This window comes from Boleophthalmus pectinirostris, unplaced genomic scaffold (genome assembly GCF_026225935.1).
Source record: "Boleophthalmus pectinirostris isolate CB_2022bp ecotype Guang Dong unplaced genomic scaffold, ASM2622593v1 HiC_scaffold_17, whole genome shotgun sequence".
NCBI classification, from domain to species: domain Eukaryota; kingdom Metazoa; phylum Chordata; class Actinopteri; order Gobiiformes; family Gobiidae; genus Boleophthalmus; species Boleophthalmus pectinirostris.
The window spans coordinates 21497483-21519663 of record NW_026571115.1 but is presented as its reverse complement, the minus strand read 5'-3'; the positions used below and the strand labels follow the sequence as shown (position 1 = coordinate 21519663).

General features: G+C 38.2%; 3 protein-coding genes across 4 annotated transcripts; all 3 read left to right on the top strand.

The window, feature by feature from the left end:
* The first annotated feature begins 237 nt into the window (after nt 1–237).
* On the top strand, nt 238–7926 carry aldh16a1 (aldehyde dehydrogenase 16 family, member A1). Its single transcript, XM_020938365.2, has 17 exons — nt 238–486; nt 1087–1186; nt 1285–1411; nt 1544–1701; nt 1777–1854; nt 1933–2120; nt 2193–2351; nt 2526–2684; nt 2762–2918; nt 3340–3415; nt 3527–3632; nt 3724–3857; nt 3931–4101; nt 4763–4967; nt 5153–5338; nt 6531–6656; nt 6807–7926. Exons 1-17 carry the CDS (start codon nt 397–399, stop codon nt 6966–6968), a joined length of 2382 nt encoding a protein of 793 aa, XP_020794024.1. The 5' UTR covers nt 238–396; the 3' UTR covers nt 6969–7926.
* Nucleotides 7927–10593: 2667 nt separating this feature from the next.
* On the top strand, nt 10594–12083 carry LOC110172851 (ferritin, middle subunit). The gene is made up of 4 exons (XM_020938801.2): nt 10594–10901; nt 11211–11357; nt 11525–11650; nt 11737–12083. Exons 1-4 carry the CDS (start codon nt 10800–10802, stop codon nt 11893–11895), a joined length of 534 nt encoding a protein of 177 aa, XP_020794460.1. The 5' UTR covers nt 10594–10799; the 3' UTR covers nt 11896–12083.
* A 140-nt stretch (nt 12084–12223) lies between these two features.
* syt5a (synaptotagmin Va) lies at nt 12224–21253 on the top strand. 2 transcript variants are annotated; one of them, XM_055153039.1, is made up of 10 exons: nt 12224–15577; nt 17069–17235; nt 17550–17564; nt 17714–17898; nt 18309–18395; nt 18499–18666; nt 18744–18911; nt 20034–20151; nt 20235–20368; nt 20458–21253. In XM_055153039.1, the coding sequence occupies exons 1-10, from the start codon at nt 15552–15554 to the stop codon at nt 20665–20667; spliced, it is 1278 nt and encodes a 425-aa protein (XP_055009014.1). In that variant the 5' UTR covers nt 12224–15551; the 3' UTR covers nt 20668–21253. The 2 variants fall into 2 exon arrangements, with proteins under 2 accessions (XP_055009014.1, XP_020792641.2); XM_020936982.2 differs by lacking the exon at nt 12224–15577 and having other exon boundaries at nt 15623–17235.
* The last annotated feature ends 928 nt before the right edge of the window (nt 21254–22181 follow it).

Below are 22181 nucleotides of genomic sequence, written 5' to 3'. Positions count from 1 at the left end.
TATTTCTGAGACAATAGACAACACCTCACCTTTAATTATGTATACATATACATATATAAAAAGGTGTTACCATCATGGGCAAATAATAATATAAATAAAAGAGCTAAAATTGTATAAAAAAAACAATGTTTTTTTTTTTGTTTTTGTTTTTTTGTTTTTTTTTCCTTGTTTTCTTCATTAACTGTCTGTTTCCTACAATACAGTAGGTGGCAGTAAATATCTAGGAGTCGCTCTGCTCTGACACCAAAGAAGTAAGTCTTCGAAGGAGGTTTGACAGAGAGGGGCAAGGAAAGACTACACGTTGCGATTGCTGCCAAGTGGATTCTTCTTGCGTTTCTTTGACCAAAAACTCTTAGAAAAGGGAGTGAATTCTAGTAAAAGACTTCTTTGGCTATTATGGCTGGCAGCACCAACAAGTCTGTTGCAGAAATCTTTGAAACAATGGAATATGGACCCACTGCAAGTTCAAACACTGCCACTGCACAGGTAAAGTGTGTTCACATTGCCATGATGGTTTCTCTAAATATACAAGAAATGTAGTTACTTCTTTATTACCTTGTTTGCATATTCATATAACCATAAAGCTTATAGCCTACTACTTGCTGTCAGTAAGTAGCACACACCTGGTAGCTTATGTGGCCCATGTGAAGTTCATTTACAGTGAGCCACCAGTCTCTCACAAGACAAACATGTGACTGATTGCCTACTACATCTAGTGAGGACAAGTCAAGGGTGAAATGTCTTATGAACACCCATTAAAAGCAAAATGTTACAAATTGTTGGCAAATGAAGTGTCTATCCTGTGTTAAAGACTTGTAGTCCTAGCTATAGGTTTAGAGTTATGTAGGCTCATCTTAAGGTGTATCTATTGTAAACATGATGATTAAAACATGGTAAATTTGTAGTTTAACAAAAAACAAAAAAAAAATCTGAGCTGTGTCCTTTGGCCTGGTGTCTGTAAATGGTTACACACTACCCTCTTTATCTTTCAGAGGTCTGCAGAAATATGGAGGTCATCCCCGCTATATTTATTTTGGCGTGATTACTAGTAGTTTTTAACATTTTCCTTTCTGTATGATTTCTCAGGCTTGGCTAGATCGTCATTCCCGCTCTCTTGGTTTGTTCATCAATGGCAACTTTGTCCTTCCAGCAAACAGACAGACTCGCTCTCTGGTGGATTCAAAAGGTACACACGTTTTAGTCTGGGATTCATATTTGATATACATTACCATTGACATAGCAGAACTATATCTCTTCTGTACCTTATTTGTTGTTGACCTCCAGGTGTTCAAGTCTGTAGTACAGTCTGCGCCGAGGAGGAGGATATTTCGCAGTGTGCCTCTTCTTCTGTGAATGGATTTAAATCCTGGAGTAGTCTGAACTGTCAGCAGAGGGCTAAAGTCCTGCTCAGGTACAACTAAAACACCTAAGAAAATACAGGCTATAGCATATCCCATCTCTGTTTTGAGCATAGTTGATTATAATGATTTATTGTTCTTAACCTGTTGTAAGCAAATGCAAATTGTATATTGTGTTTCCGCAGGTTGGTGGGTGTTCTGGGTCAGCATGCAGCCTGCGTCTCAGAGCTGTGTGAGCTGTGTGAAGCCCCCTGCTCTCCCTCCTCTGTGGTTAGACTGCTGCAGTACTACAGCAGCTGGGCCCAGCTCAGAGACACTCTTCTCTCCGGCTGGACATCACTTGGTCAGTAATGGTACACTGCTTCATCTTAAATATGGCCACCAAATTATTCTACAGAGATTTTATTTTCTTATGCAGGAGTGGTGGAGGTGGCTTGCTCCGATGAATGTTCACTCTATTCTCTTATGACCAAAGTCCTGCCAGCTCTAGCCATGGGTAAACATGCATGTTGCAAGTGGAATAATATTGTTTCACTCATGTAATAAAATGCATTTAAATGATTTCATATTCTAGGTAACTCTGTCATCATTGTCCCTGGATACTGCACTGCCCCTGCTGCACTCTTATTGGCTCAGCTGTTCATAGGGGCGGGACTACCTGCGGGAGCTCTAAATGTTCTAACAGGAAGTGACATGTCTCTTTGCGCTCAGGTGGCCCAGAATTTGAGTATAAACTATGTCACCTACTGCGGCAACAAGCAGGTTTTAAGTTTGTCAGTAATTGATGCTGTATTAGCAGTGTTACATGATGTTTCAAAGCATTCTCCCTTTTAGGATGGAGTGAATCTTTGTAAAGCCTCCTCTGCTTTTGGCGTTCCTATCTCTGTTTCTGCGAGTATTGGTGCCACTTGTCCCTTTATAATCTTTGATACAGCAGATATTGATAGTGCAGTGGATGGAGTGATTGAAGCTGCTTTTAAGAAGAAGAAAGAGGTAATTTAATTGTGCGCCATTACTGTATGCTTATATCTGTCCATTTCTAGTAAAGTTAAACTGTTGAAAGCTTTGCATTTTTGCTCTATTTGTTTTTCTAGGTTAAATAAAATCAGGGACATCAAATTTAATTTAGAGGCCTGTTGATGCTTAATGTGTCCTGTCCTTTCTCAGGTTCACTGGGTTCTGTTGGTCCAGGAGAGTGTGCTGAACAATGTCATGGCCCGTCTAAAACTGCGAATGGCGGGAATGAAAAGTGTTCCATTGGCCTCTGATGGAGCGAGAGCTCTAGTTGATGCTGTAGTAAAGGAGGCTCAAAACCAGGGGGCCATGGTTAGAAGCTGTTTACAACAAGTATTATTTCATTTTTTATATTTTAGATAATAAACAAAAACCTGTGTCTGTCCCAGCTCATTTGTCCCTCTGATACTGCTCCCTCTGGTGCAATGTACCCCCCCACTGTGCTATGTGGGACAGCCCCCTCCTCTCCATGTGTGGTCAGTCCAGCTCCAGGACCACTGCTACCTCTCATGACATTCAGGACTAACACAGAAGGGGTCACTGTGGGTAAGATTTAACTTGCTTTCTGCACCAAGTCCCTCCCCCTTCAGAGTGCCATCACAGCACAATCAGCATGCATCTCACTAATGAACCTACTGCACATCGCGGTTTTGTGAAGTTGTTTTGTATTATATGTTATGCTCGCTTTTGCATATGTGTGGAAAATTGCCGTGTTGGTTTGTTTTAGATGAGTGAACATTTGAACATGGTAATAAGATCCAGAAAGTTGCTCAGGATTTAAATCTTCATCGTCATCGTTATTGGAATGTTGGGCCCTGAATAATTCATACCATTTAACTTTAGCAGCGAAATACCCACTCCAAATTTATAATATAACATTTAATTCCTTCATGTTTACCAGACTTCACCTCACATTTCATTCCTCCCACCCTTCATATAAAAACATGCTGCTATTCTTGTTTTTCAGGGAATCACAGCCCTCATGGTATGGCAGCTTCGATCTGGACAGAGGACCTTACACTGGCTCTAGAGACCGCAAAGAGGTGCACGCATGTCAAAAATCATTAATTGAATCTCTTGCTTCTTTTATATTTTGGGCAAGATTAGAGTAGGTCACCTACTTTTAAGTCTCAAAGATGCTTCTCTCCCTTCAGTTTGTCTGTAGGGTGTGTGTGGGTGAACTCCCACTCTTTTTCTGACCCCTGCTTGCCTGTGTTTGGACACAAAGACAGTGGAACCTGCACTGATGGAGGTCAGGAGGTATTGTCTTTCTTTTTTTTTCAGTTTTATTGCAAAAGTTGATTTGACTTTTTCCTATATCATCTGATCATTGTTGTTGTTATATTTTTAGGGTCTGTACCATTTCCTAAGACTGTCCTCTTCCAAAACACCACTTCCTCGATCCTCACCTGTTTCTTTGGACTATGATAAATTTGGAGTTGCAGCTCCCACAACTATTATTCCAGATGATTCTGATCCTGCAAGGTAACAGAACAGTTTTGCATCAAACTAAACAAAAATAACAACTCACTGACTAATGTTTCCCTCACTTCTTCAGTGCTCCAAAGATCTATCAACAGTTTGTTGGAGGAAAGACCTGTAAATCTGTATCTGGAGGCAGTGTGGCTGTGCAGTCAGCAGATGGCACTAAACTTTTGGCATACTGTCCAGATGGGGGCAGGAAGGATGTTCGTAATGCAGTGGAAGCAGCAACCAAAGTCCAACCTGGGTAACAGCCTCTCCCAACCCAAACACGCAAACAGACCAGAGTAAACAAAACATAAATGGGCAATGGAAAATCTGTGGCCCTTCTCATGTTTATACAAACCACTTCTGAATGCAGAGAACTTTCAGAGAACTGGGCTAAACCAAAGTGATTCATGCAATTACTTTGTACGTGGAAAAACCATTTGCATGTGCTTCAAAAAGCCAGTTGATCTCATGTGTCCTATCTTGAGTCTATGAATGTGATGGTTAGGTGTAAAATATATTGCACATATATTTTTTACTTTCTTTCAAGAATACTAATGTATTACCAGTTTTAGCACACATAATTAGGACACCTATAATGATTGATTTCCCCTGGCAGTTGTTAGTTGGATACACAGCTGTTAAGATGTTTATGAGAGCACCGTTATGGAAAACCGTCAGCTTTAATTATTTTATCACCGACCAAAGTCCAATTCACCTCTGATAAGGAGTAAAAAGTGCTGTCATTACCATAGTTACATTTCTAACCACACAAATGTGAATACAGTAAAATAGCTTAATAGGACTTAATAGTTGCTATGACATAAATATTTACTTCTTCTCAGGCACGTGTTGTCTAAATTATAGAAGACACACCTCATACTATTGTTTGATTATTTATTCTTTTCTTTATGTGACAGTTGGATGAAAAAAAGCCTGTCAGCACGTTCCCAATCACTGTACTCTTTGGCAAAAGGCCTAGAAGCAAAGAAGAAAGACTTTGTGGCTTCTTTGAGTACACAGACAGGTGTGTCAGCAGAGAGTGTCGACAGTGAGGTGGAGCTCAGCATTGCCAGGCTCAATGATTGGGCGGCTTTCTGTGACAAAATGCATGGTGGGACTCTGGTAAGGCTCTAGAATGATACATTATAAAAATGCAATATTTAATGTATTAAAAAAATGACTATTATTTACTTTAAACTCTCATAAAACCATAGATTTATTATAATACTATATCCACCAAGAATAATGTGATGTTCAGTCACTTGTCCTTACATTTTGATGATGCAAAATGATATTGTCTTCTCCAGCCTGTGCCAAATTCAGGCTGTGCTCTCTCTATCCCTGATCCCCTTGGAGTGATTGGGATTGTCCTCCCTGACAAAAACCTTCTCCTTTCCACTGTGACCCTCCTGGGGGCTGCCATCGCCACGGGCAACGCTGTCGTCATGGTGCCTAGTCAGAAGTATCCTGTACCAACACTGACGCTCATTCAGGTACAAAACTGGTCTCTGCTTACAACACTACTACCACTTATCCACAAGTTTGGCAATGTTTATGGATATTACACGTAGGGGTGTCAAATTATCGCGTTAATTGCGATTAATTAATTACAGTCATATTTAGCGCGTTATGTTTTTTAATTGTGTTAATCTCATTTTTAATCTCTAACTTTACTGTTTCTGTATGCGAGTTGCTTTATTATAAAACCTGTTTTTATGTGTTGTTGGGACAACAACACACACACAAAAAACACATTTATACATTTTTTTATTTCGGTAATTCCACTCATTGCCGGAAACCCACACAAAACGCGTGCAGTAAGAGCGATGTAAACGTCATGTTAACGTTGGCGGCGTCAGTCGCACAATGGACGAGGTCAGTAGAACAGAGTCAGCAGTGCACAGGTAAAAACACATTTATGTCAGGTGGCAGGTCACTATAGGACAGTAGTGCAGACATCATGAGCCTATGCAGGTTGTTTTCACCAGTGACATTTAAGTTGTAGGCGATTTTATATTTGTTATTTTCTTTTATATTTCACGTCGGGAGAATAATTTCCAAGACACGAATGTGTTTTTACCTGTGCACTGCTGCCTCTGTTCTACTGGCTCTTCGACCTCGTCCATTGTTCGACTGACGCCGCCAACGTTAACATGACGTTTACATCGCTGTTACTGCGCACGTTTTGTGTGGGTTTCCGGCAATGAGTGGAATTACCGAAATAAAAAATTGTATAAATGTGGTTTTTTTTGTGTGTGTGTGTATGTGTCGTTGTCCCAACAACACATAAAAACAGGTTTTATAATAAAGCAACTCGCATACAGAAACAGTAAAATTAGAGATTAAAAATTAGATTAACACGATTAAAAAACATAACGAGCTAAATATGACTGTAATTAATTAATCACAATTAACGCGATAATTTGACACCCCTAATTACACGTACAGTATGTCTTTGGATCGTAAGGCTGTTAAACCAAAATATTATTTAATTAATCCTCCAAATTACTATTCCCTAAAATACAAGGATTGCCACATTACATATAACATTCTACATTTGCCTCATTTTTAGCTCTGGCCTAAATGGGTGTTTGTAACTCCAAGCTTTACCATTTTTTAAAAATATAAACATACAACTTTTATCCTGGTCAAAATCTTTTACGTTCACCTCTGTGTCCTCTGTAGGTGCTGCAGTTGTCTGATCTTCCTCCAGGCCTGGTCAGCATTATCAGTGGCAGTAAAGACCAGCTGACTGTGGCTCTGGCCAACCACAGTGTTATCAAGGGCATCTGGTACTGGGGCACTGCTGAGGTGGGCCTAAAACTATCTCTTAGATCTTGTGCATCATCATTTATTTATATGAGATAATGCATGTTTAGACTTAGACAAACTTTATTGAACTACAAGGGCAATTATTTAGGTGCCTTCTCTCTAATACTAAAATGTTTTTTTCTGCTGTAGGGCTGCCAGTACCTCCAGAACACATGCACCAGCCCTTTGAAAACTCTGCTTTGTCAGAGGGAAGATGAGGACGGTGACTGGGCCCGGTGTGACCTGGCTTTCCTGGAACACAAGTGGAGAAGTGCAGTTCAGTGGAAGAGTGTGTGGCTCCCAACCGCCTGAGGTCTCACAACACAACACACATTCAATATGAAGGACACAGTCAATAATTCAGATACTAATACATTAACGTCAAACTAGTGCTTTGAATATTCTGTTAACAAATAGAAAGCCTTCAGTTGGGCTGCAAGCCAAATCATAAAAAAGAGGAAATGAAACAAGGACTATACGAGACTGTACAAATATTGGCCAACAACATTGTTGGCTTATACTAACATTAAGTAATATATTGTATTCAGCAATTCTTTCAGGTGGACTAATAAAAACGGGAATTTATCCCACAATCTTGTAGCATTTTATTTTCATTATAGTTAAGTACATAGTGATGATAGAAAAGGTTTCCGGACAATGTTTTTGAAATCAAATTATTAATAATTGACTACGGAGGCTTCATTTTAATTGCATTGTAAAACAATGGTATTTTTGAATAATTTCAGTGTTGTACGCCTTATAGAAACTGTGATACATTTATGTTGGCCTGTAACAAACAGCACCAGCCTGTTTGTTATATGGCCATACAGTTTGAGGAAGCAGAACAGGGAAATTACATAAGACTTTTTAAAAGTGCTACTGTCAACAAAATAAAGTTGGTAATTTTTCCACCATGTAAAGCTGCCTCCTGCAACTGAATTCTAGAAGTATTTCCTGTGCAACCATTTTGCTGTCAGACCTGTTTTGTGTAAATGAAATACCTCTTGATATTTAGAAATCCTTTGTATTGTTTACATGATAATTATTATCACTGTCAATTGAAAACCTAATTACCTTTCTTCTACTGTTTGTCACATTCCACTGGGTTGGCCTTGGTCATTCTCATTTGTACCCTCATCTGAAAGGTCAAAATATCTGCCTTAATAGTACAGAACACAGAATCAGGATCCAGCAACTATACATCATAATACTGTATAATGTATTACTGTACAATACATCCTTTATGAATAAAAAAATATTTGTGGATCTACTTGCTGTGTTTTAAGTAAAGAAAAAGTAAAACTGAAGAGAAATGTGTGGGGGTTTTTTTTGTTTGTTTTTTTAAACTTTTATCATTACAGACATTATTTTCTTTTCTAACATAAACACTGGGCGGCAGAGGATAAGGTCCTCTTGTTAAGGCTGAGGGTCTGCCATCTGCTTGTCTCCATTGCGATGTTATTGTGTTGCCAGGAATGTTCCACAGTATGGCATTAAACTTCTCTTATCATCATGGAGATAAGCAGATGATGCCACCAAGCCAAGTTATAGTTCAGATCTTTTCCTGAAAAATTACTAGTACACCTTTAATTATTCAAACCTCTACAGTTCAAAGTTTAAATTAATGTTAAAAAAAACAAAAAAACATCTCTACTGCAAATAAAAGGTGAATACACATTTAGCCCAAAATTATATATCGCTCATCTCTCATTTATTAAACAATAACTCGGTAACAATAACCTATGACTGGTCTAGTATATGAGAACATCAGTATGTCTAGTAGTTGCTTCCTTATCAGACTGGTTTAATCCAGCTGATCAAGGCCTCGTTTAACCTTACATTTATCTTTATCTCAAAGATCTGTCTGACTGCACTTCCTTTTTCAGCCACAGTTGAACTTGGAAACTCAGGAATGCTGACTCATAACAGTGACACAGCACATTTATGCCTAACCCACATCCAGACACAACCAGAACCATATGGTTAAAAAAATCATTATTACTTGAAAATAACTTCTTTATAATATTTCTTTTTATGCTTAATGTCACACTATGAAAAAATGTAATTCAGGTGACACTTTATTATAGTTATTTGTATTAGTGTCTTTCTGTAATGTCTACATGTCAAGTTAAGTTATGTCTACATTACATTAGTCTTTTAAAATGGCAACAACCCTTGTTCCTGATCATTTTATCAATAGTTATTCATTCCATTAGTTGTTCATTGCCTTGATAAATGAGATAACAAGATTTCTTGCATCTTGGTTTACAGCACTATTAAACGATGGACTAAGGATGTAATTTCAGATGTAAGGGTTTTAATCTTTGTTAACTCATTTAATTGTAGGTTTCTGCTGAAATATCTAAAAATTTTCTTTGCTTTTTAAGTCAACATTTTTTTGTTTTGTAGAATCTTTAAGAATATGTCTTCCCTGTGTGAAGACCATAAGTTGTCTAATATAGATCTGAGTGATCTTTTGAAGGGCTTGTTCTTACAGCTGTGTATGTGATCAAAATTATAAAATCTCTTTTAGATTTAATTATTTAGAATTTAGATTACACGGTGTGCATAATTATTAGGCAAGTCGTATTTATGTAGATAAATTTTATAACTGAACAACTACAGTGCTCTCATTCAGTCTAAAATTTTAATAAACCTCAAACCAAAATATTTAAGAAAGTAAAAGTGACATTTTGGCTTTCTTAGGAGAGAATCTATGTCTGCCCAATTATTATTGCAGTATTAATGTGCAGAATTATTACACAACAAAATGAAATGGTTATTTCCAGTTGTCAGAATAGTAAACAACTCAAAACATTTAAAAAATAAATCAGTGACCAATATAGTCATCCTTCTCCTGAATAATGGTCATAAGCCTCAACTTTTTGCGCAGCAGCAACCACAGCCTCCCAGACACTGTTCACCGTAAATCTCCTGTTTAAGAAGGACCCACAAGTTGTCAATTGCGTTTAGGTCAGGTGAGGAAGGAGGCCATGACAATATTTTTTTCATCTTTAAGCCCTTCACTGGACACAGTGGAGTACTCTGGTGCATGCGACGGAGCATTGTCCTGCATAAAAATCATCGTCCTCTTGAAAGATGCAGACTTTTTTCTATACCACTGCTTGAAGAAAGTGTCTTCTAAAAACTGGCAGTATTTTTTGGAGTTCATTTTGAATCCATCTTCAGCAACCTCATCTTTAATAATACCAGCTCATACCAGTACCAGTACCCACCTCCACCTTGCTGGCGTCTGAGTCGCAGTGGAGCTCTGTGTCCATTACTGATTCAGCCACATATAGTGTGTTGATCTCCTTCGTTCACATCCTCCTTGTTAGACAAATACACATGATCTGCTTAAATCCAGTAAGATTTCAAGTTTATACAACTTAGAGTTGGAGAATATGCATAAAAATCATGATATGGTCAAAATACCCACTTGCTAGTAATTGTGCACACAATGTAAAAAAAAATATGGCACTGCACTGAATTGCTGATCTCACTTCAGGACACAGCGTTCCTTGAAATGGGCTCAAGGGAAAAGATAAATATTTGATTTTATCTGACTGAAACCAGAGAGGTGCTATTCTTTCTAGAAATGCTACCCATGATTTTACTACATAACAAAGTAATTTATTTTTGACTTCCGAAAATAAAACAGTCCACAGTGATTTCTCTACCTAAATTTAGAGTTTTAATTCTTATTTATTTACCCACCACGTATTCTTTTGCATATAAAAAGTTCTTTGTCATTGTTGATCTATATGTCATAGTCACAAGATTGTATTACTCAATTAATCATTTAAAGTGCTGTGTCATGGTTTGTTTGCCTGGAAAGTAATCGTCGTCATATGAAACCGTGGCTCCTGATTGGCTGAGCGTCTGTGCGTGCTGCGATCACGAGGTCCCACCAGTATAAAAGCAGGTGGTGTGGCTCTTCCATTTCAGTCCGGGAAGTGATCCTCAAGAGTTCTTGCTTCAACAGTGTTTGAACGGAACTTCTTGCTTCGTCCCAAGCTTTTTCCGACTGTTCCTCATTTTGGGCACAAAGAAACCTTTACTTGAACACTACTGAATACCGTCAGCGCAGAGCTATATTTTTGTACTTTTGATAAGAAAAGCTCGAGAAAAACGCCAGCTAAAATGGAGTCTCAAGTGCGCCAGAACTACCACCGTGACTGCGAGGCAGCCATCAACAGAATGGTCAACATGGAGCTGTACGCCTCCTACACCTACACCTCTATGGTAAGTACGCTGGGTGCATGGCAGTATTTCGATGCAAACTAAACTGGTTAAATCGGCCAAATTTATTTGAAAGCGGAAACATACTGAATCTTGAATTGTTACACAAGGACCATCCTGTTCTCCACCTACGTAGTGAAAAATGCTGCGTCATGCTTAGACAGTCCGCCTCTGATTATCTGGACTAGTCTAGCTCTACACACCATGATTAATGCTGACCACTGCTTGGTTTCTTAACTACCATTTGTCACCATGCTGATCTGCTAATAATAATGCTCCATGTTTTAATGACTGTTTTTGTGCCCTTTACAGGCTTTCTACTTTGACCGCGATGATGTGGCCCTGCCTGGTTTTTCTCACTTCTTCAAGGACTGCTCCCATGAGGAGAGGGAGCACGCAGACAAGCTGCTGTCCTTCCAGAACAAGAGAGGTGGTCGCATCTTTCTCCAGGACATCAAGGTGAGTTCAGTCTTGCCTTAACTGGTGCATTACATAAAACAAATTGCTAAAGTCTCCAAAGAACCTGAACCACACCCAGTAATTCCTCGAAGTTTGAACACATAGAACTGGTACCGGTGTGCATTTGTCTTTCATCTTCTAACCCTCAATTATAAATGTTGTTGCAGAAACCAGAGCGCGACGACTGGGCCAATGGCCTAGAGGCCATGCAGTGCGCTTTGCAACTGGAGAAGAAGGTGAACCAGGCTTTGCTGGACCTTCACAAACTGGCTTCTGATCATACTGACCCCCATGTAAGTCTAAACCACATTGCTTTTGGAGTAATGTTGATGTAAAAGTAAATGATTAATGTTCTGATTTTCTTCTATCCCCTTTTTAGCTGTGTGACTTCTTGGAGACACACTACCTGAATGAGCAGGTGGAGAGCATCAAGAAGCTGGGTGACTACATTTCTAACCTGAGCCGCATGGATGCCCAAAACAACAAGATGGCTGAATACTTGTTTGACAAGCACACCCTGGGCGGAGGCAAGAGCTAAAGCTCAGGCTAACGTCACAGCCTATAAAGTCAACAGGCTTAATAGTTTGCTTTCTGCTCCTGTTGACTCTCCCCACAAGCCATATCTAATCTTCAAAACGTTCTCTCCAAATGGCATCTGTGTTTTGTTTATTGGGTTGTTTTGCACCTGTAATTCTGCCCAATCTTGAATAAACCGTTTGAGCTGGATTAATCCTTTCCTGTATTTATTTTTAGTGCAGATTAGGCCTGTTTTTGACTATATCCACAAACACTTCATTTTTACTGGGGTGAAAAGTAATTATCTGTTAATGTAGGGTTATAAACATACTATGCATGAAACTTATTACCTGTAGTGATTTGACATTGTCCACTATGTTCAGCATGTAACATTCGTGTATCGGGGTTTAGTTTTGTCCTCTTTTCTTTATAAGGGGTGCCACATTTAATTTTTGGCACCAGTGTTACTTGGAATATCAGATTTAAAAGAAAGGGAATTGAGTATATTAATATAAAATGTTCTGAATACTTTCTTATGATTAAAGTTTCTGTAGAATTACGATTCTTGGCTATAATGGCAAAATAATAATAGTAACTAGAAAAGCACTCAGAGAGCGCAGACCTCCGCCAAGGACTACCCCCATTTTTTAAATAAATTGCGATAAAATCAGTCTTCTGGATCAGATCCAGATCAGCCTTTGGATTATGAAAGAGGATCCCATTGTCCATCCCTGAGTCAAATTTCATGGGGTTTGGTCAATAATTAACCGAGATATTGAGAAACAAAATTTTTGGCCCATTTACCACAATGTTAACTAAAATTTCAAAGTGATCCAGAATCCAGAATTTCTTCCGGATCACCCCCAAAATGAAATCAGTTCTTCCTTTTCACATTTCCAACAAATCCTGAAAATTTCATCAAAATCGGTCCATAACTTTTTGAGTTATGTTGCTAACAGACAAACAAACAAACAAACAAACAAACAGACAAACGCCGGCAAAAACATAACCTCCTTGGCGGAGGTAATAATAATTAAAGCCGCGCGCGGCGATGGTGGCCCTCGCCCCGGCGCACAGTCCCCTCCCACGCGACGCCAGGGACTCGCAACCGCCCCGGCGTCCCAGTCTCTCTGCCCGACAGCTGCCCAGGCCGACAGCTTGTCCAACAGAAAAATTACATAGTGTACCTTTAATATTGGATAATGTGAATGATTCTAGAGACAAACTATAGAAACTAGGCCACAGGTCACGTGACTTTTATGGTCAGGAGAACTGTCACACTAAGACTGTGCATAAAAACACACCTTCCACCAAAAAAGTTTCATAGTGCACCTTTAAAATTGGATAATGTATCGTATAACGATTCTAGAGGCAAAAGTGTAAAAACTAGGGCATAGGTCTCATTGACTTTTCTGATCAGGAGCACGTCAGGGAATGTTCTGCAAAGTTTCACGAATGAACGTGAAAGTTATTTTATTTCTCCTTATAGTAAATTTTGTGCATTCCTATAAGTGGCACTGTAGCACTGATAATTGTGTTTGACATATCAATGGACTCAGGGTCATGCAGTGTTTAACTGATAGAAATTTCAGCACGATCGCACTAAACAAGTGTGTATAATAATTTTTACAAATTTTTTCGGGGGATTCTTTGCGCCCCTGCTGGCCAACAGTGAAAAATACCCCATGTCCGTAATAGACTTTTTGGCTTGTAATCATGCATAGAATTTAATCTCCAAATTTGGTCCAAATCCGATAATACTGACGTTTCGTGTCTATGCTAGGGGGCGCTATAGAGTTCACTTTTATTAAATTTCATATTTCATTACATTCAGGCCTAGATCATGCAATTGTAATTTGAACAATGCCTGTGGCCGTGACAGGTCACCGAAGAAACAGGAAATGAAGGCGTTTTTCGCCGGCGTCTACGGGCAAACCGTAAGGAGTATCCTAAAAAAAAGTTGAACGTTTGTGAGTTCATGTCTGTAGATGTGACATGTCAAATCTGAGCTCATTTGGACCAAACCTCGGGGACTTGAATCTTTTTGTAGACACCCAAGTCAAAACGGCGCCGAATGTTTGATCCAATATGGCCGACTTCCTGTTCGTCATAGGGTCATGCTCCAATTCATCTTTTGGCTTGTCTCATTGTTCTCTATCACTGTTCCGAATTTCGTTTCCCTGCGACAAACTTTGCCAGTCCCCACTCCCATAGGGGTCCAATTCTAGGCGGCGCTGTTGAGTCTGGTCACATCGGTCATTGTCGCGATGCCCATTTTATCGAATTTTTTCGCCGGACCGGTCGATCTGAATCCCGGTTTGGGGACTTTTCGTCGATGTTCAGGGGGTCAAAAATGCGATTCAATGTGGGGTAAAAGAATAATTTAAAAAAAGAAAAAGAAACCGACGAAGAACAATAGCCCTCGCCAGTTACTTCGTTACTGACTCGGGCCAATAAAAACACACCTTTATTTGATATAGGTGGTAGCCTAAGCCTCAAGCCAAAAAGGTTGGAAACCACTGCGCTATACTGCCACAAGATGGCAATATTGACAAAGTTTCCTGCAAATTATTCTTGTGTTTTAGACCAGTGATTTTTAACCACGGGGCCGGAGCTCCAAGTAGGACAGGAACCACCTCCTTAGGAGCCCTACAATCAGTACACATCAAATTCAAAAGTGTTAAATTCACGTTGGTGTTGTGAGTAAAGTGAAGAAAATCCAGATATGTTTCAACATAGTCAAGAGTTATTTTAACTATGACAGTGCTGTAGAGTAAAATAAGTAGTTGTTGATTCACAGTGTTCACAGTTGGAAAAACAGTATTGTGTCATATGATTTATTTAAATTGTGTTGATTGTATGATGTGCATTGTTTTAATACAAGTTAAGTTGAAATGGAATTTTGTGGTGGTTTTCATTATTTTACATTTGTAAAAGGGATTATGAACTAGAATGACCACAGCATTTCGACTGTATTTAGTGAAGAAAGAGTTACTATTGAATAGTGTAACATGAAGAACACTCTACACTATTTCTACTTTCTTCATAAAGTGTTAAAACATAGCAATACAGAGTTATTCGTTTTTCACTATACATTAGTGTAAAAAAAATCTAATCTTAATCAGTGTCAAATCCAACTATGAGGAGTGTGGTACATCACCAGTGTTGAGCCTTCTACACTTTGGAAAGTGTAGTTTTAACTCATTTTATTGTGAACCCCATATCACATGGTAAAAGTGTTAAAATTAACAAAATACGAGTTGAATTAACACTCGAATCTGTGTACAATATAATACATTTAATATGAGATAGGGCCCCAGGTTACTTTGCTCAGAAGATTGAAAAGGTTAAGAACTTACCTTTAGACCACCTCACTTTTTATGACAATTGGCCGAAGAAGGTCAAAACTTGATAGCTCTTGATAGCCAGTCAGCCCATTTAATTTTGTACAAGGACTTATCCTGGATTTTTTGTTTGTTTTTCTTTTCTTCTTAGGATGCCTATGCCTGTATGGAAATAACAGAAAACAGATTAATATGAAGTCAATAACATTTGCCCTATCTCCTGTCTTGTATTGGGAAAGGTGATGTTAAATTGGCATGAGGATAGTGAGGAGATTACCGGGACGGAGGGAGGGAGGGGCAGACGCCGAGTGTCGCGCGCACAGACCATGGATCTATGGCACAGACGCATCTCCAGTCCGCGTGAGTTTCCACTTCAGATTGTTATAAATGAATAAAAACAAAAGGAGTATCACACCGGCGTGCTGAGAACAGGTAAGGAAATGAAATGGGATTTAAAGATGCTAGCCCGTAATTTGAGCCATATTTTAACTAGATTGTATAGATTCAAGAGGATTCAAGATTCAACAGAAAAATGTAAAAAAATAAAATAAAATAGGAGTTTCTGAGTTGACCAGAACATGGCATGCTGATTATATACGTTCTGGCATTATTTAATTAGCTGCACTTTTAATATTTAATACACACTGAAATGTAGAATAGAAAAACAGAAAAATCAAATCTGCAATTATACAAAAACGAACCTAAATAACCTAAAGATTTTTGCACTGTTGCTGTGTATTGCTTTTCAATCTGCTTGAATTTACGATTATTTTCTAAAAGAGGTACAGATTAGTTCAGGTGGATTAGCGGTGGCCACATTGCGCGTCTATTTTCAGGGTTTATGTCACGTGGAGTCACTAGCCTACAGTGTTTTCCTGCTGGTGATGATTTGAAAGATGGAGCTGGTCATCATATTTAGTAATCAAACTGATAAAAACTTCTGTGTTTTATTCTTATCTTGACCTTGACTTGTTTCTCTCACTGAAAGTTCTGTCATTTTTTTATTGGGCAACCTGCAACGTCATCTTGACACCAAATCTATAGAGAAATAAGTGTGTAATTTAATTTAACAACACATTGTGCATGAACAAATATGATAAAAATGACACGACTATTATAGCATAACAGCTGCAGCCAAGTGTAATGCATGTGACTTCAATTGAGTTTCATGTGGATCTTGTGGATTCTTGTGGATCTGGGGCTGTCCCTCAGAACTGCCATGGACTTAAAATATGCTTTTATAGTGGATCTGTATTGTGTGAGGGAGGATTATGGCAGAAACAGTGACAGATCAGAACATAGGGAGACACACTCTGCTCTTGATTTGTTTAAGCTGTGGATTTCTGGATTACCCTTGACAATTAATCTTGTTACACAGACTGCGAGGAGAAACCATAGACATTATCAGATGAACTAGCTAACTGCTGCCAGCCTCATTTCAATACTTCATGTCAAGCACCACCATTTCACAACATAAAGCAGCAGGTTATATGTTGCGCCAAGACTCCCAAACAAAGTAATTATTATTTACTGCATTGCTGTTGGTGAATCTGCCTTCTTATTGCTTTCTTGCATGTAAAATCCTCTGTCTATGATCTTATATTCATTTGCTTCAGGAGTTAGTATCTAGGAGTATCGTGTTTGTAACAAGTGACCAAGGATTAGAGGATTAGAGACAGGTGAAAGGTCAGATGAAGCTTAGGGACAACTCAGAGTCAGATAAATACTAAAACATTGTGAAGAATGTTTTTGCTTAAATTACTACACAACCATAGTACAGTATATATATAGTCTTGATGCAGTCATGAGTTCATATGGGATAAGACATGAATATTCAATTTTTGCACACAGATCCAAGATGCGATTGGTCAGCGTGTCCGGGGCACGGCTTCGGAGGGCGGCCGAGGAAGAGGAGAGAGAGAAGGAGCGCCCTGCCGCACCTGCCCCGCCCCCTGTCTCACACCATCAGTTCAACAGCCTCAAAAATAAATTCTTCGATGAGCTCACACATTTGCCAAGTGAGCACTTCCAACTTTCACCAACATCATTGTACATAATGGCAAACGTGATAAAATAATATTATTAATTATTATATTATAACACATTATATTGCAATAAGTGACAGCAAAGATTTACACTAAGCACAATGTACTATCTATAATGTTAAGTCAATTCTACTATGTCATAATGGTCACTAATGTTGAATACTACAGTTATGTAAAGTGTGGGTACATATATATCTTTACACATGACACATGCATTTTCCCTTAATGAAATCAATTTATCTTTTACATGTATTTTATTCATGCAACCACTCGTCTCTACAATCAAGATCATAAACTTCGCAGTAAGTTTGGTATATTTTAAAGGAGATAAATTGTGTATTTAGATATCATATTCTTTTTTAGAGTCTAAGTAAGAACAATGTACAAGGTTATTAGTTTTTTTTGTTTTTTTTTTAAAGCTATAATTAACCTCCTTTGGTCTCTTCTGTAGTGCCTATGTGGGCTGTGGGTGCCATCGTGGTGGTGGTCCTGGCTTTAGTGGCATGTATGGGGTTCTGCATTTACAAGAAATGTTTCAACAAAGGCAAAAAGCAGAAGAAAGTGAGAGAAAGAAAGGCTGGAGGAGGCCGGGGACGCAGGAAAAAAGACAAGGAAGGAGAGGACGATGACAAGAAGGTAATGGTGTCCTATGGATGTGTGTGTGTGTCCAACTGTGTGGAATTTAATTGGTATAATACTGATAATGTATATCTGAATTTTTCAAGATATACATGATGAAAATGCATTTTAAATCATAATCAATCATAATAAAGTTATAATGAGGTGTAAGGTAACTACAAACAGAATAAGAGATTATACTAAAAATTATACATGAAACACAAATCATACATATCATACAATAATAATAGCTACTATCTGCTATCTACTAACATAAATAGTACATTTTAAATTACTTGTCTTTGCATTATCCTGACACTGGATAACATTTCACTTCATTAGTATACTGTATCATTGTACATTTGGTTATAGTCCTTTGTTTTGGTTTGTCTAATTGTTGACGTAGTATTTGTGGTTGTGTCTCACAGGAGGGAGACGAGGCTAAAGAAGAAGAAGAGAAGGAGTTCTTTGGTAAACTGGAGTACTCACTGGACTATAACTTCAACGATAACCAGGTAAAACTCACATTTCTGTTGATGCAAGTCACTATTCATGTAAATATTATACAGAAGAGGTCATTTTTCATACTTTTATATTTGTTTTGCATATTTTTTGTAGCTGATCGTAGGAATCCTCCAAGCCCAGGACCTGGCAGCTATGGACATGGGAGGCACTTCAGATCCTTATGTTAAAGTGTTCATGCTCCCAGACAAGAAGAAGAAGTTTGAGACCAAAGTCCAGAGAAAAAACCTGTGTCCAGTCTTCAATGAGACTTTCACATTTAAGGTCTCCACCCTGGGCTGTTAACATAGACTTTATAGAGAAAATGCTTGATTTTAACATCATTATTGTGGTCTTTTCAGATCCCATACACTGAGCTCGGCGGACAGACCCTAGTGATGCAGGTCTTTGACTTTGATCGATTTGGAAAACATGATCTCATTGGAGAGATTAAGATCGCTATGAACACTATTGACCTGGGACAACCCATCCATGAATGGAAGGATCTGAGCGGAGGAGAGAAGGAAGAGGTAAGGCAGCAATAGATTTATGTTATCAGTTACAGTTGTTGTTTACAGAGCTGAATCATTTGTCATTAGCAGATAAGATAACATTTATTTCTCTCACAATAGGGAAATTCTAATGCTGCACCAAAAGACTATATACACTCTCTGTTAAGGATGTAACAATAACCAAAATATTGTGATATTGTATTATCAAAATTCTCACAATAATATCGTGGACCATCACAATATATGCAACATCCACTAAACTCAGAGTTTCAGCTTTTAGTCCCAAGATCTAGAACAAATCGTTTTAAAAGGAGCTTCGTTCCGGCTGCTATCGTACTTATGAATAAATTGTAATCTATTTATCTACGATTGTGTGTTTTTAACATATTTAATATTTATTGTGATTTTAGCCAAGCGTGATGGATGATTTTAATTGGTTGTTTATGGAACAAACCATTCTGCACTGGAGCACTGTAACACCTTATTTTGTAATTGTGATTTTATGTGTGTTTTGTGGATGAATGAAATGTGAAATGTGGAACCTGTCTCTCAAATCTGCAAAGCAAATTTACCTACGGGTACGAATAAAGCAACCTAACCTATATCGAATTACAAGTCCCTTTGCTTAAATTAAGAGAACTACATAGACCATGATCCTTTGCTCCATTTCAGTGCAGACTACAAGAAGAAATAACAGTTCTAAGCACTTTAAAGTCTTAGTTCTTTGTATTAAGTCTTGACAAAGTATTTGAAGAGGAAAAAGTATCATATTCAATTTTGTTAACCTCCACAAAATATTGCAATAAATATCGTACCGTGAGATGTGTATCGTGAAAATATTGCACCGAGAGATTTGGATATTGTTACATCCCTAATCGTGAGCCTCCCGTCCATATCGTGAGCTTTCCCACGATATCACAATAAATATCGTACTGTGAGATTCATACCATGACCTCATACCATACTGAGACTTGGATATTGTTACACCCCTACTCCCTGTATTTATATATACTTCATACTGTCTATGGTTGCAGCATGAGATCAATCATTCATACCAAGATAAATAACTATTAAAAAGTTAAAAGTTCCTTAATAGAGTCAAAACACTCAGATAATGAAATAAAATCTTGTTATTGACAGCAAGAGAAGCTGGGTGACATCTGTATTTCCCTGCGTTACGTCCCAACCGCTGGAAAACTCACCGTCAACGTCATGGAAGCCAAGAATTTGAAGAAGATGGATGTGGGAGGACTCTCAGGTTAGACTCAGATCACTGTTAAAAAATGAAAACTAAATAATACTAGTGATGTTTTTGGTCCATCTAACCTGGTTTCTCCTTAGATCCCTATGTGAAACTGGTGCTACAGCATAATGGCAAACGTATAAAAAAGAAGAAGACATCAGTCAAACAGAACACGCTGAATCCATATTTCAATGAGAGCTTCAGTTTTGAGATCCCCTTCTCCCAGATACAGGTTTGTAATGGTGTGCTTATGCAGAGTATACTCATGTTAACAATATATTAAGTATCATTTCATTTTTTATACCTGCTCTCGGCTCACAGAAAGTGCAGTTACTGGTGACTGTGTACGACTACGACAAGCTGGGGAGTAATGACCCCATCGGGAAGTGCTGGATTGGTTACGGTGCTTCGGGGGTAGGTCTGCGGCACTGGTCAGACATGTTGGCCAACCCCAGGCGTCCAGTGGCTCAGTGGCACACGCTTCAGCCAGAGGAGGAGATAGACGCAGCACTCAAGGCGCCCATCCGCTAAAACAAATGCTCAGCACAAGCTTCACAGGAGGTTTTTAGGCTTTCACAGTAGCATAATTGTCCATTATTTCTGACCTTGTTACTGAGAGTATATAACCAATCACACATCAAAATCTGCAGGCTACAAATCTGTGGTTTTCGAGAATTATGAAAAATTGTTGTTATAATAATTAGTGTTTTAAAACTAAATATTACATCTAAAAAAACATTACCCCACTGCACGATTAAAGATTTTTGTGATCTCATTTAAACAAGGCAATGTGACAGGATTCCAGAGTACGAAAATGTCCATCCTGTTCAAATTGATCTCTGTATGACTTTGTATGTATGGCGTTTATTTTTACGCCTCTAAAAAAGCAAACTTTTATGTTATGGTTACATGTTTTCAGGAGCAATCAGCAATGGGGCAGGGAGTACCTTTTCTATTTGTTTGACCTTTGTTTTTGCTGTTTTGTGTCATGTATTTTTCTTTGTTAATGTGACTGTGTTGTATTAATATTGAATGTCTTTTGAGCATTATGTGTTTAAAGATACTAGAGAGATCATTGTAACTAAATAGATTCAAAATAAAGTATTTCTAAACAACAGCTGCTGTGTGATAAGGTCATACTCTAGTTTAACAGACAATGATGGAATGAGTGGATTATCCTCTTTAGCTCTATCTCACGCTCCAAGCCAAATGTGTCCACCAGGAATTATTGCTAGGACTGAAGTTAATATTTTATTACTAAATTAAATATTTATTACTAAGTTAAATATTTTCAGTGATAGCTTCTCAGTTCACAGATTTGCACCTCATCTTGCTTGCTACAAAATACAGTATTAGTGTGTGCAGTAATGCTGTTCGTCATTGGGTTAGCCCGAATTATGCTTATTTTGCATCAGTATGTACATTTTATACATTTAAAATCCATGCTCAGAAAAATTGTGGACTAGAATTAAATAATTAGCATACAATTCAGAAAAAAGTTCTTCTTGTATTAGTGTTCAATGACATAGTATGACCACCAGTGGGTGCTTTTGGCTGTAATGAAAATGCTTTCCAAAAACCCTTTTACCCCCCTGAAGAAATACGTTATGGCATGCACTTATACAACTGCCTCCAGGAAAGTCACATTCTGTTATTTTTCACCAGCCTCTCCATCCCCAAAGATCTCGGATTCCTCATTCAGACTCTCATTCTGCTGGCAAAATATCATATAACCAAAACCAAATGGTCTCAAAATAAACCAAATATTCTTCAATATAATATTGAAATCCAACAATACTTTCAAACGATAAAACAGGTCTAAAACAAAAAAAGCTGTCAAAACTTACAATATCTACAGAAAGTATAGAATAGCTTTATTTAATTTATGACTTTTTCTTTTCTTTTTAAGTTTTGGTTTTATTCCTTCTGCTCCCCTGTATGATCATTTGCAAACCACCCCCATAATGTAGGGGGGGGGGGGAAAGAAAGAAAGACGGATGTATGTATGTTTTTGTGTATGAAGGTATATGGATATTTTCCACCCC

Bases quoted from the DNA above. Each gene is read 5' to 3' on its own strand.
- aldh16a1 (XM_020938365.2), top strand. From the start codon at position 397: ATGGCTGGCAGCACCAACAAGTCTGTTGCAGAAATCTTTGAAACAATG. The intron at 2,352-2,525 runs GTAATTTAATTG...GTCCTTTCTCAG, and splicing joins CTTTTAAGAAGAAGAAAGAG to GTTCACTGGGTTCTGTTGGT. The intron at 6,657-6,806 runs GTGGGCCTAAAA...TTTCTGCTGTAG, and splicing joins GGTACTGGGGCACTGCTGAG to GGCTGCCAGTACCTCCAGAA.
- LOC110172851 (XM_020938801.2), top strand. From the start codon at position 10,800: ATGGAGTCTCAAGTGCGCCAGAACTACCACCGTGACTGCGAGGCAGCC. The intron at 11,358-11,524 runs GTGAGTTCAGTC...ATGTTGTTGCAG, and splicing joins TCTTTCTCCAGGACATCAAG to AAACCAGAGCGCGACGACTG. The intron at 11,651-11,736 runs GTAAGTCTAAAC...TCCCCTTTTTAG, and splicing joins CTGATCATACTGACCCCCAT to CTGTGTGACTTCTTGGAGAC.
- syt5a (XM_020936982.2), top strand. From the start codon at position 17,022: ATGAGTTCATATGGGATAAGACATGAATATTCAATTTTTGCACACAGA. The intron at 17,899-18,308 runs GTAATGGTGTCC...TGTGTCTCACAG, and splicing joins GAGAGGACGATGACAAGAAG to GAGGGAGACGAGGCTAAAGA. The intron at 18,912-20,033 runs GTAAGGCAGCAA...TGTTATTGACAG, and splicing joins GCGGAGGAGAGAAGGAAGAG to CAAGAGAAGCTGGGTGACAT.